General features: G+C 40.1%; 1 protein-coding gene across 5 annotated transcripts in view; it reads right to left on the bottom strand.

Moving 5' to 3' along the window:
• The window catches only part of CCDC149 (coiled-coil domain containing 149), a 51,026-nt gene extending 31,962 nt beyond the window's left edge, over positions 1-19,064 (bottom strand). For 4 of the 5 annotated variants that reach the window (XM_051789851.1, XM_051789850.1, XM_051789849.1 and 1 more), the window contains exons 1-3: positions 18,879-19,064; positions 11,497-11,658; positions 10,924-10,962 (exon numbers count right to left, since the gene is read on the bottom strand). In XM_051789851.1, the coding sequence (XP_051645811.1) occupies positions 10,924-10,962; positions 11,497-11,658; positions 18,879-18,926 (249 nt within the window). In that variant the 5' untranslated portion in view covers positions 18,927-19,064. Of the gene's footprint in view, positions 1-10,923; positions 10,963-11,496; positions 11,659-18,287; positions 18,827-18,878 lie in introns of those variants that run through there. The other variant, XM_051789852.1, reaches the window with a different exon arrangement.
• Between the last annotated feature and the right edge of the window lie 618 nt (positions 19,065-19,682).

A 19,682-nucleotide genomic window follows, 5' to 3' on the forward strand; every position in this document is an offset into this window, starting at 1 on the left:
AACAAAAGTCACCTGGGTTCCTTTATCCTTAATAGAAAATACAAACAGTATGTGGAGATACAGACTCCCAGCACAGCACACAAACCCCAAACAAGACAGAGCAAAAACATCTATGCTAGTTCCAGTATCTTGGCTGGTGGGAAGAACAGAATGCAGAGTTACTTAGACAATATTTATACAAAGCTGCCAAAATAATAATTTTAACTTGCATATAATTAGACAAAAGGCACAGCTGAGAAATAACTATGATACAATTAAATTCCTTACGTGTTTAGAGGAGATTCCTAGCCAGTTAAGAGGATGTCAGCCGAAGTCCCTGCCCCTCTACCATCGATATCTAGTAGTACAAAACTTCAAATGTGACCTGATTTGTGTTGTTAGCTAGCACAGATTCTTGAAAAATAGAAGTGAAAGCTAAAACTTAAAAACAAACACCACCACCATCATCCTCCAAATAATCAGGTCAAAAGTTATCATTCGCATTAATCTACTAAGTTAGCAGGGCAAGCAGTCTGGTCTATAATTTAACTATTAAATTCCATCAGCTTGATCTCTACCAAAAAATAAATGCAATCTCTTCCCTTCCTATTTATGATACCTGAAAATAAGCAAATACTACAGATAAATTTATTGTATTTTATCCTAACAATGTCTCCCAAATACACAAGCATTGACTCAAGACAGGAAAAACCTGCTGACAACATGTCATCATCAGAGAGTTCTAATCATAGTGGCTAAGGTGCAGCCTTTCAAGACATTGCCTATGGACAGCTCTGTGTGTCATCCATTGCCATAAATCTCAAAAGTATAAAAAGAAATTAAAAAAGAATTTCTAGATCTTCTAAGCGTGACGTGGTAAAGTCTCATGAGTCAGTATCTCTGAGCTACCCTTCCATGTACTCCCTGGATTTGAGGCCAGTGCATCAACTGGCTGTTCCCAGCTCTTTCATGGTATTTTAGATTCAGTTTTAGATTCCCTATTTCCCACTTGCTGTGCTTCTCTTCCAGCTCCCCCATTTCTCTGTTCTGATAACCCTCTCTCTTTTTCAGTCTTGCTCTTTTACCCAGTCATTCTCACTACCGCTTGACAGTCTCCTGGGATGTTTTTGTGAGCTTTATCTTTACAACTCATTCACTATCAAACCAACAAGGTATCTAATAGCCATTACTGCAGTCTGCCCCCTTGTCTACTAACAACTGTTATTTCCACGTCTTGCTTTATATTTAAGAGAAATATTAGGATGAATCTATTAAGATGGATATTGACATGAACACAGCCATGCATGCATCTGACCATTTGCAGGATTAGACTATTAAACTATAATCAACTGCAATTTTTGTACACTACTATATGAAGAAGCCAACTCCACATTCCAGTTGGTCTAAATTAGCAATAGCTTCAAACTTTTAAATAGGAAAAATAACTTGAGAAACTGATACATCCTATTTGATGAACAACAAGCCTGTACTTCCAATTCTGTACTTCCAATACTTTGAGACCAAAAGTTCAGAAGAAAGCAAGGTAAATCTCCCACAGTTTAAAGCATTTTTAAAACTACTGACAAATGTGAAGACTGTAAATAAATAATTTGGAAAAAGAGTGTAATGGCAACGCCCCTCCCCCATAAATAGTCAACTACAGGACAAAAACTAAGCTGCCTCTAATTTTATTTTCAAGACAACAACCATTCAAGCAATGCAAAAGGTTTCTCAAGTATGTTTTAGTAGAATGATTTTTTTCTGTACATGATAAACAAATGTGTAATAGCCATTTACACAACGAATGAATAAAGGATCTTCAGAACACATTCAATCAATGGTTTTAGAAGTACTTCTTAAAGGCTCTCTAAAAGAAAGAAGACAAAGAACCCATGTTTGCACGAAATTGTATTTAAACTGAAGTATCTATGGCTACTGCTTAGATGCAATTTTTTAGGTTTTTTTTTAAGGAAGCTGACTTTCAATAAAGCCTGAGTTAGTTAAAAGGAACATGATTTGCACAAACTTCTCTGAAACACTTCTATTTATAAAGTCCCTTTTTATGATGAATTGGAACAACTCCTAACACTGCAATAGCACATGTAATTTCAACACCTGGAAAGAACTCAATCTCACTAATCAGTGTTTACAACCACAACACCAGGATTTTAGCATCTGTAGTCAAAACCTGGCTCCCAGTAACTGCAGGAAAGGCATTACCATGCCTATACTAAATCTTCCTGCTCTGATTTATTTCCTTTAAAATCATTTCTCTGGGATTGCAATTCTATGCTGAATTTTATTTGTCAGTCATATAAATGACTTAACATGACAAAAACCTTTATACTTGAGACAGAGATTTTGAAAGAAACTTTAAATGAAGAATTTTAGACACCAAAATAAACCAGCCTTGTTTAAGCATGCCAAGAGCATTACAATGAGCTAAGTATAGACTGGCTCCTTACTGCAAGGCTTGTATTATACTTCTGTTGAACTAAAACAACCAAGCTATGTCACAGAAGTAGTCTCCAGCAATTACTCATTTCTCTGGCTTAGAGGTTCCATACAATGTATAATTTAGACTGTTCCGAGTTTTAAAGGTTTTGGCAAGACCTCATTAAAGCTCTCGGTGAGATGTGGATAGAAGGAGAAATATTTGATTTTTCAAAAGTGCTCTACTGGGCTTAAAGAGAGCCAGCCAAGAGGATATGTTCAACAACACCTGGACTTGGTACCATTTCTTTGGCATATATAAGAAAACATACCATATGGTTGAAAGATGATAAAACTAACAATGGAGGACTGGCTTCGTGAACCTGCAACTATTTATTTTTTGAGGAAAGGGGAGAAATCTATGCAAGGACAAAGGCAATTCATTTTTCCACTTGGCAACTTCTTTTCAATATTCATAGAACAAACATGGAATTCACTTAGAAATTCAAGACAAGTTACTTCAGCAGACAATAAAGCTCATATCATTTGCCTGTGCAACAGACAACAACTCCCTGAAAATTAGCCAAATTCAGCTTCTCTAGACTCAATTTCTTCAACAGTTTATTTTGATTTAAGGTGAAGCCTTAAAAAAACCTCCTGAAACTGTCAAAGACTTTACTTCTTTCACTCACACTATGTAAAACTAACTCTAAAGTAGTGACGAAGAGAGGTTTCTGAGCCCTGGGTAAAAACAGGGAAAAACCCAGACATGAACACCTTTCTGCTAGCTCATCTTGCCTTCCCTCTGCAACAATCTGCAGCAGTGGAAACTGTTTCTCCTACCCTCTATCAATGCAACTGTTTCAAACACTACACATTGCTTCATTCCTGTCTCTGATTAACTATCCTGTATCAGACAACCTTCCAGAGCTCTATCCACATTCCATTTCTGGTGGGTACTCTGGAGCCTCTGCAGCATGACAAGATTTTGTTTTACATCCACCCATCATGGGAAGGTTGTATGTATCATAGGCTCATAGAACAGTTGGGAGGGACCCCTAATGATCATCAAGTCCAACTTCCTCCACCTCACAGGACTACCTAAAACTAAGCTATATGACTAAGAGTGTTGTCCAGATGCCCTCTGAACTCTTCCCAGCTGGGTGCCATGGTCACTTCTCTGGGGAGCCTCTTCAAGCGCATGACCACCCTCCCAGTGAACCACGATTTGAGCACAGTCCAAACCTCCACTGCACTGCTAGACATAGGAAACTGTTCCCATACTCCTTTTTCTTCTGACCAAAAGCAAGTGCAACCATAGCCAACAATCCCACCAGAACTTAGGAAGAAATGAGAAAAAGATTGATGTGAGAATGCTGAGTGGGAAGTGCCTACCTTTATTACATAGGGGAAAAAGCACCACAGATCAGAACAGACCACAGAGGGAAAGATTCAGTGGGATGGGATCTAGACCTCATCCTTTTCCACTCAGACTTCATTAAAATTTCCAAGAACATTTTTTGGCATAGAAGGTGAAAGAGGACCTTACATTTCGCTACAGATGAGCATCCAAAACTACTGACAAAAAAAAATATATAAATATTTATTACCATAAGCCAGTGAACACCTGTCAGGCAGCAACAGATCTTTGCTCACTACTGACCAATGACTCAAGAAGAAGGAGAAAAAAAAAGTAACTCCAAATAGTCATTGCTGGCATTATGCACTACACTTGAATTTGGCTCCTTTAACAATTTTGCAAATATAGCTATACATACACACTGTTATTTTTCTTCACACCACTTTAAGAATGATGGATAGTAACAGTCTTTAATATAGCTCTCAATTCTCTTGCACATAAATCTTATCCGACATTTAAAAAAAAAAAAAAAAAAAAAAAAAGGACTTTTTGCCTTTAGGGTACTGCCTGAAAAAGCAATTTGGCAAGGGGGAAGGAAGAGGGGGATCTTCCAACCTTTACAGTTTAAAAGTATTTTTAAATATAAACAAGCATTCCTATACTGCAGTTTACAGTTTCAGCCACACCTCCAAACAAAGAAGAACACTGAATTACAGGGCTGACAGAAAAAAAAATTTGATGAAACATTAAGCACACCTGATGGGTGTAGCTTATTGCAAATTTAAGTGCAGCTTCTCCTCCAATGCATTCATATGATTGCAATGGCTGAATTAACACAGAAAAGCTTGCTTTGCTTACCAGCTACAACTGTTCAAGACAGAGGAACTGATGACATGCCCTAGCACTAGCTTCCTTGCAATAAAATCCCCAAATTGTTGTATTTTTCTCTTTAAGTTGAAAAACCACATAAAGAAGACTTTTGAAATTACAGGTCCTGGGCATACAAAACAAAACACACTTGATATGGCTCATATTTTCCCACCAAAAAACAACAGCAAAAAATCAAAGCCTTGCCAAGCAGCCACTCCTCTGAGTATCTGCTGCTCTGAGAACCAGGTAGAAATCCCACCATAGAAATACACCAGTCAAAACTTGATAAGGCTCTGCAAAACAAGAAGGACTTCCTCACACTCACATACATTCGAGAAACTCAGCAAGTGGAATTTTTGTAGCGTCAATTAATAGAACCAAAAAACCATTTTAGGAGTACACATAAAATAAATACTTTTCCCTCCTTTTCAACCAGTCTTCACTGTGTTAGATTAGGATAGTGCTGTACAAGGCCAAACACTGCCTATACAGACCTATTTGCTGGAGCCTGACAAACCTAATAAAGATAACATCAACTACACAGTCCTTTACGAGGCCAGTTTTTGCAAAACAACTTGTTAATACACATAAGTGGCAACCCAGGCTGTCAGTATGAATCACCAGTGTCATGAGAAACTGGCAGAAGCTCCTTCACTGGGAATGTTCAAAAACATACTTCTGTCCCCTCATACTTCATATAGTCATCAAGTTCTTGTTGATGGCAGACAAACACGATCAAAGAGAAATTATTAATTTGTGCTTACAAAAAGACTGCAGTAGGATAGAAGAAAAGATCGCATCATTGGCTTGTTTTATCAGAGATATTTTAGCTGCTTGAGATCCTCAGGGTATCTTAAACTTTGAGATAATGCACAATAAGAATCAAAATTCCTTAAACATTCTGAATGATTAATTAACAGGATATTTGTTGAGAGTACTCAGGTGTAGGGGTGTGAAAAAGTGTCTCTCTGGTCCATTAAGATAAGACCCAGCAACCAGAGGAGAGGTTGTTGTACACATCAGGTCTGAACAGCACTCCAAATTTTGACGAGGAACTATCACATCTATGAGAATAAGCACTTCTCTCCTAACCTTCTCTCCTGGACTTTAGTGATGGACTTGGCAGTGTTAGGTTAATGGTTGGACTCAATGGTCTTAAGAGATCTTTTGCAATCTAAATGATTCTATGATTCTCTGTTTATTGTAAAACCTATCTGTTGAAGAAACAACAGTGTCACTTCACAAAGCCTGACTGCTAGCGTAGCTAACAAGTTCTAGGTTTTGCGTACTGCCACCTGCTCTGATCAATGGAACAGCAAATTTCAGTGTCCAGAAAACAAACTCTCTCTACTGGCTATGCTTTTGGAGCAGGCACATTCTGAAATCCATGAGAATATTGCTCTATGTGTTGCAAGGGCAAACAATATGTCTGTTTTCCAACTGCTCACTATGGGAGTCAAACACATGCACCTATAAACCAGAGTAAAGCTCATAGGTCTAAGCTGGGCACATGCATAACGTTTTTCATCTTCAATCCCTCTGAAGAGAGGAGGAAATCACATTAATCATCACAGCACAACTGTGAGATAAATACAAAATGACTGCTTACCCTGTAGTGTATTTTATCTGAAAATTTTATCTCATACAACTCTGAATGCAGCTTTTGCACCTTAGCACAAGGCTAGCAAAACTTCCTGAATTCATTAATTAACAAGAAATGGTCACACTAGTAATTTTTTATGATGATGTGATAGAAAGAAAAAGAAAAGGAAGGAAGAAAAGTGATAAATTAATCCCTGAAGTTTTTTTAGAAGTGAATTGTGACAGCTGAGTACAGTGCCTTAGAATCTGGAAGTGAAAAGGATCAAAATGGGTCAGTTTACGGTATGTCACAACATACCCCTGTCTGGAACCTCTGGTCCTTCTGATGTTGTGCTTGCCCCAAAAAGCCATGCTCGTGGACTTACTCATTAGCAGTAAACAAACTGTGTGACCAACATCTCAGCGAGTGGGTACCATGCTGCTGTGATATCAATGCCCCTCGAAGCAGTCAGTCTTGGTTTTGAATGAATCCCCTTGGGACACCTATGGATAACTATAGCATTAAGGATCATGACCTTCAGGAACGATGCATGTAGGTTCTCTGGTGAGAGTTTTTGCCTCACCAGAGATTAGTTATCAAGTTGTGCTTTGTACTAGGACTATGTCATCACTATGTTATGAGACTCAGTACCAGAAGCCTCAAAGATGGTTCTATGACCATGGGACCCCTCTAAGGCTCAACAGCTGCTTGGGAGACACAGGATCCACTTCACTACATGAGGCAAAAGGATCTTTGCCAATAGGCCGACCAACTTCATATGGAGAGTTTTACTCTAGAAATTATGTGGGAGGGAATAAGGAAACTTGGGATAGGGTAGACAAATCAAGAGGCTGGGATGATGGGAAGAGAAGGGACATAGCAATTCACAAAGAAACTGAGCTGAAGTGTAATTTCTTTGACCACAGGCATGTAGAGAAGGAAGTTCCTATAGAACAGCCTTGTGGGAAAGCTCTCAAGCAGCACAGAACCAGCACACTTGGATGCCCCTCAGAGGTCTCTAATGCATGCAGCATGGGGAAGACTGTGTGCAGTTACAGAGTTACAATCTCATTGGGATCATGCAGTAATGGTGTGATAGCTCACAAAACTGGAGTGCTGTGATGGAGGGATACAGACTTTAGCAAGAAGGTGAGAAAGGGGGTTGCCCTTTATTGAGAGAGTAACTGGAAAGCATGAAGCCCTGCCTTTGGACAAGTCAGAAGTCAGCTGAGAGCTTTTGGGTCAAGATTTGTGGGCAGATCAATATGCTGTTGTACTGGGTATCTGCTCTAGATCAGGAAGCAGTAGATAAGGCCTTCTTTACACAACTGGAAGAAGCTTCACATTCACAGGCTCTGGTCCTCAAGAGCGATTTTAGCTACTTCAGTACCTGCAGGTATCTCAACACCGTCCCCTTCTGTGAGAGTGCTCAAATGCTGGAACAGGTTGCTCAGGGAGGCTGTAGAGTCTCCATCCTTGCAGATAATCTAAACCAGACTGAAAATGGTCCAGGGCAACCTGCTCTAGGTGGCACTGTTTGAGCAAGAGGATTGGACTAGTTAATCTCAAGAGCTGCTTTCCCACCTCAACCACTCTGTGGTCTTGAAATGTTTAGTTCTATTTAATTTGATTCCTTATACATTTAAAATACAAATATAAGGCCTCACCAGTGAACATATGCATTGCAGCTTTATTCTTGACACACAGGCCCAGTGTAAACCCATTTTCTCCAACTGAGTGGTCTCACTGAGATCAAATTAAGCAAAGCATATTTAGGACTGTGGCCCAGTACAGTCATTTTCCTAAACATGCATTTTATTTCACCTTTGTTTATCCAGAAGATCTCATTTGTATTAAAAGAACTTCCATTTCATATAGAAGGTCAAAGGTTCACTGATCTGTTATTCCAAGGGCAAAGCTTCTCCCAAACTGAAGGTATATTGAAAATTTAAGCAATGTAGATGAAAATAATAGGCAGTATATATCAAGTTAGAAATCTTAACTATGTTTTTTTTCTTTAAGTTTCCCAGTGTGGCAACACTGGCCAACAGACATCTAGTAAATTGCCAATAAAATGTCCTGTATCACAGCTAATGCATATAAATATATATCACTGCAGAATGGTAAAATGGTAGAATTTCTATTTATATAGGATGCTCAACAGAGGCTATGTAGGCAGAACAATATTTTAATATGTCGTTCAAAATGGGGAGTGTCTGTTGTTTACCATCTCTGGTGAATTTTAACATAAAAACACTCTTCGTTATTCCTATCTTCCTGAAACATTTCACCTCTCCACTACTTATCAAAAAATTACCCTACACCTGACACCACAAGACATAAAAAACTACCTTCAACCACAGCATTTAATTGAGAGTGTTTGGCACAAGGGGCTAGGAAAGCACTGACAGTTCACAAGTTGTGGTAAAAACAGTAATGGTTAAACACCTACTGTAGAAAAAGAGATTTCAGTAGCACAGTTTCTCATTTTCTTTGTTGGTTGGCAGAAGACAATACACACAGAGCAGTCTTTGGATAGAATCACCACAGAATCATAGAGTTGTTTAGGTTGGAAAAGATCAGAGATGCAAATACAACTTTGAGAGGGAAAACACTGCAGAGCACTGCATATTAAGATACCTTTAAGTAACACTTAATTTTGAGTTCGGTGCTTGCCAACAGAAAATGCCTGGTTACACGATACTTTCACAAAAAAGATGAAGATTCTGTGTTGCAAAACAGGATGAGAAGGCACAGTGTGGAAAACAAGACACTTTAAGCAGTCACAAAGCATAATTGACAATAAAGGTGAAATATAAAAACAAGAAGGAGAAGGCAGTAGCAATTCCAACCCACCTATTACATTTAAGTTCTAAATTGAAATTTCAGCAATAATTTCTCAGCTGTGGCAAACAAACACAACACATAGCAAATTGGTTTTCATCTCATTCCTGACCATGAAAACATGCACCTTTGTGTCACACAAAATTCATTGGAGGATCAAGATCTCTTGTCATAAACTGACTGAGATGACAAACTTCTCCCAGCAGGAAGCTATGGTTCTGGGCAAGAAGGGGATGAAAGAAGCACAAAAGGGCACAGAGGACTTCACTCTTTCTTAGGTGAGAAAATGCTAAAAAATGTATGTACGGTAATAATGGAAAAATATTCATAACTTTCTTTTATTATTCTCTGATGCATTTCTCAAAGCAAAACTATACTCTTCTTCAAAAGAGTTGCCCTAACTACTCTAGGTTACCCACCTTGTATGCTACAGACACACTTCTCAGGAAAATGAAAACTCAGGAAGTGCACTAACAGTCTATTACTGTACAACCTAAAGCATATATTGTTCCTGGGGGAAACCTATCAATGACCCCATTTGAAGACAAGATTTTCTTTCTTTCACTGCTATCTAGCATGAATACATAACTTCCTCAGAAAAAACCCCACCAAAACTCCTAGGTAGATTATTAAATTGCTTTCCAGGCACTCGCCATGGTAAAACAAATTTCCAACACTTAATATAATTGCAGCTTCTGAACTTAGACCGAATCTGGCTAGTATTTTAGAAACAAGTGTCAGTTTTATTTGTTTTGGAAGATGAAAGATTAATTAGAACAACATCTATGGAATGGCAAATCTCCCTTCCTACTTATCTCTGTAATGATCCATATAGTGCCTTGGTTTTCTTCCTTTCAGTTGTACATTCCTCAGCAACACTTAGAATGCACAAACATATCTAGTCATAAACTTTTATTAGAATTCTGTTGAAATACCAGAATTGCAAATAAATTATGCTAAATAATGAGGAAGTTAAATGATTCTACACTGAGCCACTGACTTCTTGGCAGCTATTTGTTTAAGTGCCTGAAGGAGTAATTATATTGCCTCTGGAAGTTTAGTTTAAACCAACCAAAACCCTAAGCCCTAAATTTGAAGAAAATAGCAAGAACTATATGCAAACTCCCAGGAAAAGGATGATAAGTAAAGCTACTGATCCATTAAGAGAATGTAATAACCATGTTTTAAACATAGTTAGAAGACTTTCAGGACTAGCAATTACAGCAACAACTTTTGTTCTTTTAGATTGTCCTCATCTCCCTGCTCCACACATTGTGTTTTTCTCTAAAAATTAAGACAATTTTAAGAGTGTGACAACCAACATTCCACAACAGGGACACACTACGTGAATCTCAAGGAACAAAAATGCATGTGAGCAGGCAAAAAGTTTTTCAGGGGAACCATAAAATGCAATTATCATTGTTTTAGCATTTATAACTCATAGAGTCCAAGTGGTCTGGGAGAATACTTAATGGAAAACAGCACTCACAACAATAAATTAACAATTATGGAATGCAGACAATGCATTCCCAGATTACTTTTCAGTATGAAAAGTCCTGTCACAAATCCATTTTAGGACTCAATACAGAAGGATAAAAAACAAGGAGAGCAATCTCTGTACACTGACCAATTTCAGTCTCAGGTGAATATGAAAGCAATAGACATATATTCTAAATAATGATAGTTCAGGTATTTCAGAGTGAAATGTGAAGAGAAAATAGAAGTCACAGCTTAAAGACTAAGCTTTTCAATAGACAGATTACCAGATTTACCAGATTTCTTAGTTAATATTTTTACTCTTTTGTGAAGTACTTTTGTAGCAGATAAATAACATCAACTGAAAAATAAATCTTACCTGTTTCCTCTTTTCAGGTGGAAGCGATGGATCCCCATCCTACAAATAAATGGACATATTCTATTGGCAACTTATTTCTCAAACCAGCAACTATATTAACTCTGTGGATCAAATTTTAAAACATGTATTTTAACTAAAATGCTATCAAAATTGTTTCTAAAATGCTACTGATGAATACCAGTAATACTAACTTCAACTCCAAAAGATTTCTAAGGTTGAGGATTTGTTTACATTTCTAGAACAGCAGGTCATTACCAACTGATGTTGAACTATTTTTCATAATGGTACATTAAGTTGCTGTGGAATAATAATAATGCAGTCAGTTTTTAAATAGAATTATGACTGAAAGTAATTTCTTCAGAGCACGCACTGTCTTTTTGTGTCTTATATAATAAGCACTACCTCATCAATGCAGAACAAATGAGTAATAATATGATCAGGGCTGTACAGCTGCAGGACTACTGCAAACAAGTACCTAAACAATTTGTGCAGCAATTATTATGGACTTCTTTCCATTTTTTTGAGGTTCAACTTTGTCCCCCAATTATACAGTGTTCATAAAGAACAACCTACAATCAGCTCCCGATACTTCTTTTTCAGAGACTGGTGTCGTTCCCGCAACTGGTTGGCCATAAGCTTGTACTGGTCTCTTTCCTGTTGACAGGTGTCTAGCTCTTTGGAAAGGATTAGCAATGCCTCCTTTTTACTTTCGAGCTTCCTTTTGCACACCAGATACTGCAAAAGAGAAAAAAACCATAAATGTAACAAGCCATTTCTACCCCAGCCAGTACTGCATACAAGAGGCTCAAGTTCTCTTAAAAGAATGGAGGAAGACTCTGCACAAGATCAAAGTCTGTCACAAGTCGTCTTAGCTTATTAACAATAATCACGGGAAAGATATCTGTTGTATTGGAAGCCTGAAATAATTTGTAAGGCTACACATTCACCTGACCACTGTGAGTTAGAAAAACTTTGCAATTTGAGTTTCTCCTCTTTTTCCTCACATGCAGTAGTATGAGGAACCTTGCAATTTGACCAGCAGCCCTGGGAAGGCTGCCAGAAGGAAGAAGCACTTGCAAACTCCCTTTTCTACTTGTGTTCACAATACCCAGCTCTCAGGTAGCAACGAGCCCTTCCCACTTCACTTCCCACTGCCCTCCTCTTCCTCACTACCAGCAGTGTCCTTTGGGCTCTGAACACTGAAATGGGACCATGTTACAGGAGAAGGGGTAGCTTGAGCATTAACCAAATTTACCTTGAGTCTGAAACGATTACAGTGTGACACCCTATTGACACAGGTAAAAGAAACTTAATTACTGTGTGATACTACAGGCACGTGCTTGCTGAGGCAAAAGAATAGGAAATAACGGAAGAATGCTGCAAACACCTAAATGGGGAGGGAAGGGAGAGGTGAACCTTCCCCTCCAGCCACCGCCTTTCATGTGCAGGGTTCATGCACAAAGCAGAGCAGAACTTGCAAATCTAAGGTGTTCTGCATTAGTCCGACATGCTTCACTGCCTTTCCCCATCGAGAGGAAGAGAGTAACGTGTATGTCATCCTCAATGTTACCTATCAGAACTTTCAGGTAACTTCTTTCCCCTAACGTGATGTTCAATCAGCAGATTATTCTCACCCATCACTGGACACTGCTCATGCTAAAGCATTTATTTCTATTTCTGATGTTACTGACATACAACGTGGCACTAAATACTTTCTGAATGTGCTCTGCAAGAGACCAAATACCACAGCAGTCATGAAAACAATTTATAGTTTCATTATATCCTCTGACAAGAATACTTTGTCATTATGGGCTCTCGCACAAAGCAAGAGCATCAGCACTTCCGTACTTTCAAGTCAGTGCTGTTCTTTGGGACAGAAATCATTATTTGTATGTACTACTTGCTTGGAATTAACTTTGTTAACCTCAATTTCAAGTCAATGAGAAAGGGAAAAGTGAGTTTGGTATATTAGTACAGCCAACCTTTTCCAAAAATGGTAAATGCTTAGTTGCAAAAAAGTGGGAAGGGAATGAGAAAAGCAATTCCAAGAAGGATTTGAACTCTCAAAAAGGACACTTCCACCTTGGCTTAAGTTTATTTCTGGCAATACTGAAGTTGAAATCCTGCCATAAATTTTCTGGATTATGATGCCTTGGCATCAACAAAGGCAACTGTACCTATGTACTTATGTCCTTACTGATACCTTACACAAATGTCAAATCCCCTGATAAAGCACTGAAAGGTATCAGAAGCTAAACTTTAATATTGTCAGCAAGTGAATATAGTGACATGGTAAACTGCTTCGAACTTGATAAAATAATTCCTTCCCTTACAGTGAAATATTTACCTCTGACAATCTCTCTTCTTCTATTTCCAGTTTCATCCAATGTCTTAGTAATTCTAAAGTATGCCTTCACTAAATTGTTTTAAAATACTAACAATCTGATAGAGTAATTGCAAATAAAAATAAGTAAAAGCAAACCCCACAATCACTTCAAAAAAACCCAACAGCCTAAAGCCCTGAACCAAGTAGCCTGTCCTATTCCTTTAACCAGCAGGAAGAATGCAGCTGGCCTATCAGCCAACACCTATGCAATGTACACAATGGGAGTGGAAGGAAGCCAAACATGTCACCTAATACACCCACAGTGCCAGCAGGTGCCTCCAAGCATTGCCTCCACTGCTGGTGTATGAAGGAGTGTATGACAGTCACAAGTGAACTAGAGCATATGGATAAGACTACAAAACCCAGTACTTATGAGGCAGGAAATACAGACCTAGCACCAAACAAATCTTGTTTCTGCCATGAGTCACAGCCCTCCACAACAGACACATTCAGAGCATAAAAGAACGCTTCACCTTTCACAGCAGCACTGGTGGGGCCAAGGGAATTCTCCATTATCTGCTAGGCTGTGGATAACAAACTATACAAGGATTGTGAGGGCAATTGCATTCAGGGTCTAAATGAAAAGGAATAATTATGTCCTCCTTGTTCAAATTATATTTTAACTTGATGAATTATATACTGATGATGTGCTATACAGACAGAAGGGGTTTGGCATCTCCCATCAATGTACTGTTTGCATTTTACTACAAAAATGACCCCGTAGAAGACTTTTGGAAGCCATTTTTGCCTTTTGCATATACTGATTTTCTCAAATAAATGTAGTAATATTGTAATAGTTTTTTTCCATGGGCTTATGGTACAAAAAACAACAAAGCCAATGCATGTCTGTGGAACTTGGTTATTCAACAGAGCTATGTTTGCAGTTCCCCTTACCATTTTTGAAAGAAAAACAAATTTTACAAAGACAGACCTCGAAGAGATTATTCAATATGTATGTTTCTGAGTATTAAAAAAAAATGTAGCAATAATGGCCCTAACCATAGCAATAAACCAACCTAATGACTGTACACCAGAAATGGAAAACAACTGAGTCCCATACACAATTTCCTTTATATGGACAACTAAGTGCAACACAATTGGTATGCTGTCAAAAGGAATATAGGAGTGTGACAGTCTTTTTGGAGCAATGCAAGGAATAAGGTGAATTTTCTCAAATAGTCTGAAAAAAGTATTCAGTAGATGCTGCTGACATTCATTCATATAGAGATTTCTTCTTCTGCTACTGAAGGAAAGCCTACCTCTCACGTGCTGTCTATCAGTCAGACAAACCAGTGAATTCTGTTATGCACTATAGTTACTATGAAACATTCTAATGGTCTTTTATTTCTTTTTAACTAATGTTACAAAATAATCTATGAATTTAAAAAGCAAGGTTAAACAAGAACCAGCTGCTGTACTTTCAATCTAAAAGCTACAATAGACAACTTTTCATATCAGTCTAGTGACTTTCATCTACCAATTTGCTGTTATCTGCAATAAAGCAAATTATAATTGCTACGAGGAAGATCATAATAATTAAAGGAATATATATGACATCCTACATTACTGCCTGGACTGCTTTACAGCCTACTTTAGTGAAATTGAGTAAAAAGAGACTGACATTACAGGAGAGTGTAACTGCTCCAAGGTGACCCTCTACACTGAACACTTACTATTTGTCCATTGCTATTTTTAGTGACAAATCTGGGTAGATCTCATTAATGACGTTGTAGACATGGTCTAATAATCTGATGAGGTCGGAACACTGTCAAGGTTTTAGACTTTCTTTTTTTAAACCAAAAAACAGACTGAATACCCATCAGAATTTTGTTTTTTAATTTGTACAAATTACTGCCCTATACTTTGGTATTTAATGGCAATTAATGTCAAGGAAAATATCTAATTTTCTGAGACTAAAAGTATCACTGTGGATCATATTCTGTGTTCTCTTGACGCTCCAGGGTCTTGTGTCCTCCTAAATGATGAAGGGCTACCACACTGGGCCTTGAAACCTATCATCCACCATGCTGAGAAACCAGGAAAACTCTGCTCACCACCTTTTGGACAAGAGATCCAACTGCTACTGAATTGTCTGAAGTTTTATCACATTTCTCCTCATAATACTCTTGGAGGCAATTTTGTTGTGGAAACTGAAAAGTCTCAAAATATATTGCAATCTCATTATTTGGGATGTTTGTTGATTGTGTTTCAGTAATGTTGCTCCCCTTGACTTCTGATTAAACTGTTCAACTTATCTGAAAGTCAAGCACTCAAACCCAGAGAAATACACAATTGCTGGCCATTTGTCTGCCATTTTATGTCCTCATCTCTGATAAAACCTGAGAAAAATGCAGTGACCTTGATTCTATCCCACCATATCAACTCCGCTTTTCCTGCTGCCCAGCTCTTGCTTCACTAGCTGCCTCCCAGCTGCTCAAACACGAAGCAGGATGGTATCATTCACTGATGATATAAGCAGCTCCTCAGAACACCATGTCTTACCCTGATGACAATATTACACCACATCATCTTCACTGGTCATGTAGGAATTACCGTAATTTACTGTTTAAAATAACACTACTTTCTGATGTGGCCCGGCCCTTAAAAGCTTTTTATGCTGTGCACTGGATTACATTAATTTCTCTGTGTTTGTTCCACAACATCTCTGTGGGTATCTTAGTCCGAACTGAAACATGGCAACATGAAAAGCAAACACTTGGTTTTTTTGCCCAAAAGCCCAGCATGCAGGTCTTCACAGCACCTCTCTCACAGCTCCTGAGAATTCTGGAGTGCAGTAAGTCACAGTGTCAACTCTTTCAGCATTTCCATTTCCTTTTCCAAATGCTACGACTCAAGTTTCTTTCGTGTCAAACAAGCAGTTATTGACCAGGTCTTCATCCTGCAACTTTACATCATCTTTTAAATACCCTAAACACGGGTCATTCAGGGACATAAATGTTACATAAAAACCCGGAGACCAAGCAAAAAATTACCTGGTGTCCCAAGAGAGTACTTCACATTTTATATATATCCATCCATCACCAGTACATGAACTCACCTAAAGAATGGGTAAAATTTATGTGGGTTCTTGCTCTTAAAGCCTGTTCTTTTGCACCCAGCTTGTGAAATGATCAGTGGAAACAATGACTCTTTCTGGTCCTTCAGTATTTGCTAAGTTGGCTTTGTCCCAGTATTCCTTCCTACGCCATCCTATTCAGAGTTAGTTTAAAGAATGTTCAAGGTACATGTGTTACAAAGATTTTTCAGAGTACCAGGTGCACACTAGGCCTGAAATGTGTGTGGCTGTACAGTAAGTGGAAAAATACAGAAACATGGAGGCAAAAGAACAAGCAAGAAGATAGTGGTGAGCATAATAAAAGCAGAGAAAGACATATGAAAGGGTACAGATCAAAAAGCACTGAAATGGAACAAAACTCAAAAGGAAGAGTAAATATAGAAAAAGACTGCAACAGACCAAAAAAAAGGTATTCTTTTTATCTAATGAAAAATGAAAAGACAACCTACAAAAATATATGCTGTGTGTATAAGTGTTTGTGCAAGTAGATATAAGTACCAAAACCACATCCTACCATTTTTCTTAAAACCTGCAATACCAGACTTTTAAAAATTACAGTTGTTCTGACAAGTATTTAAATTACTCCTACCTTTCAAACTTGGGGGATTGGGCTTGTGTAAACGAAAAAGAATGTGACCACAGATCTGAACCCACCAGCTGCTGGCCTTTTACACCAAGATTTTTAACCCCATCTTATGTTTTAGTTGTCCAGCATCAGCAATGGAAGAGGGTTTGTTTAGAGTTACCATGTCTTTTCTTGTCTGTGTTATCTTATTGAAAGCATTTCAATATGTTTATGAAATGCACAGGGAAAAAACTTAAAATTACCTAGCAGACACTGAAGCTAAGAGATCTTGAGAAGCTCTGTACTGCTCAGGGATATGGAAAATTTGAAAAACTCATTCCAAGTTACTTTAGAAGTTTGAGCCACAGACCCATCAGGATGTTGGAGTTAATGGGTAAATTGCATGGAGTGAATCACTAACAGCCAAGGGAACAGGAAGGCAAAAGAGAGAAGCCTATATCTGACAGCAGTAGAAAAACAGGCTGTAAACCTGATGTGGGAACAGAGAAAAAGGGTAGAAAAATGGAATATAAAGCACTAGGCCTCTAATTGTTCCAGATAAAAAGAAATTATATGTGTGCTTAAATATCTGAGAGAATACTGTAGCTTAGCACAATCATTAAACTTTGCTACAATTAGGAAGCCCTAAACTAAGAGTTCAAATTCAGGATGAAGTTTTTAGGTTGAACTATATAAAAAGTCTTTTATCTCTTACCCTTCACTGCCATGTGAAACCACCCTCACCCCCAAATAAAACTCCATTTGAGAAATGAGACATCAGATGCAACACTGCACAATCAGGATACGGCTAAGAGTGCACCTTTCACTTTCTTCTGAATCATTTTGCGTGTTTGCATAAGCAGCCTCCAGTTCTAGATGCAGTGTACTAGCACAGATCTGGGCCTACACAAACTCCCACTGAAATCATCGGGACAGGTGACAGATTCAAGACCCTAAACTCAAACATCTTTCTGACTGGTCAGGGCCTTAAGCCTTATGCTCACATAATATAAGGGAGGCAAAGCCCTCCTGAAAACAGGAATTCACCTGCGTCTCTAGGACAGCAGACAGGTTTATCTAGGCCCATGCTGGTGGCACAAAAGTTTTGTTTGCTAATGTACACACAAAAATACTATTTTTATAGTAATGCAAAATTAATGAAATGCAACATGCCATGTAAAAATCAGCACACCAACCTATTTCATGAGTTTTCCTACTAAATAGACGTGACTTTGGTGACACTCCTTTAAATTATACTGACCTCAAACGGTTTCGAGTTTGGTAACTTATCCTACATGAAAATGTGTACCCGTTAAACACCTGGTAATCTTTATTACCTTTTGACAATAAAGTTTCTATTCTTGTAATCTGAAAATCCTCCACCTGTTGAAGCTGATGGCTACTGTACTATTACATTCTTTTGTCCCGTTTTATAAACGTCCCCCGTGGCTCTCAGAACCCTTCCATATGCGATTCAAGTAAAGACGAGCACACGGCAGTGGGCACAGCCCGGCCACCCAGCCTGGCTGCCGCACCGGGGCTGCGCTGCTCCCCCGGGCTGGCGGCAGCGCCGGCCCGAGGCCTCGGGCAGTGAATCCTCGGCGATTTCAATCCCGCAGCAGCCTCGGCGCCTGAAACCTGCTCTCCGCAGACCCAGGGCTGGGAACACACGGAGAGGTTCTCAGGCCCTCGCTCCCGGCGCTCACAGCCGTGCGGGGCGGGGACGGCAGCAGGGCAGGGCCAGCGGCAGCCGTGCCCGGCACAGCCCAGTGCCTCCCGCCCGCCGCTCCCCCCGTCACCGCCCCTGGGCCCGGGCCGGTCCCCTCCGGGCCGCTGAGCCCCGAGGCCCGGCAGTTCCCCCGAGGCGCGGGGAGCAGCGGGGCCCTGCCGCCGCTCTGCCCCGGCCCGCGGCCGCCCCGCCGCCTCACCTCGCTCAGCAGCCCCTGCCAGTCGCTCTCGCTGCGCTGGGAGCTCATGGCTCCGGCGGCCCCCGGCAGCGACCGGCTCCGCCCGCCCCGGCCTTCCCGAGCAGCCCGAGGGAGAGGCGGGGCCTGCGGCCGCCCGTGCGACCGACCCTGCCCGCCGGGGCCCGCCGGGACCGAGCTCCGCACGGCCGAGCGCCGGCAGCGCCGGGCCCTGGTGCCCGGGCAGGGAGGCCGGTCCGCGGGGCAGAGCGGCGGGGCCCGAGCGGCACCTGCCGAGGGCTGTGCGGGAGTGTCCGGGTGCGTGTCCCAGAGAAGGGCCCTCCTCTCCTGACGTGCTCCTCCAGTGTAACAGCTGGGCACTGCTGCCGTCCCAGGCTCTGGACAGCCAGGCCTCCGTCAGGACTGGTCGATGAGGCGGCGGACATCAGGGAGACTATATTCCTATATATGTGTAACAAACCCCTTGCAAGTTATGTACACGCTTGTGTTGTGTGTGTAAGGTAAGACATAGCAGCAGGACAAGGAGATAGAAAACCATTTTCTCAAAATATGATGGTGGAACACTGCCCACGTTGGGCACAGATCTTTGTTCTCGCTCAGTTCGGGGAGGTGTAAATAACGTAATGACCCAGGACTTGATCTAGCTTCTTTTTCACCCCACTACCACAGACATTCACTCCCCATCAGCACTAAAACCGAAGCACGGCACCCACAGGGCGCTCCTGCCCCTTCCTGATCCCTCTGCTCAAGCCATACCCTCTGCAGCCAGAGCTGAAGGAACGTCCATCCCCACGGACTAGATCTACC

The sequence above is a fragment of the Manacus candei genome, unplaced genomic scaffold (assembly GCF_025592945.1).
Source record: "Manacus candei isolate 608988 ecotype Guabito, Panama unplaced genomic scaffold, ASM2559294v1 h1tg000028l, whole genome shotgun sequence".
Lineage (NCBI taxonomy): Eukaryota > Metazoa > Chordata > Aves > Passeriformes > Pipridae > Manacus > Manacus candei.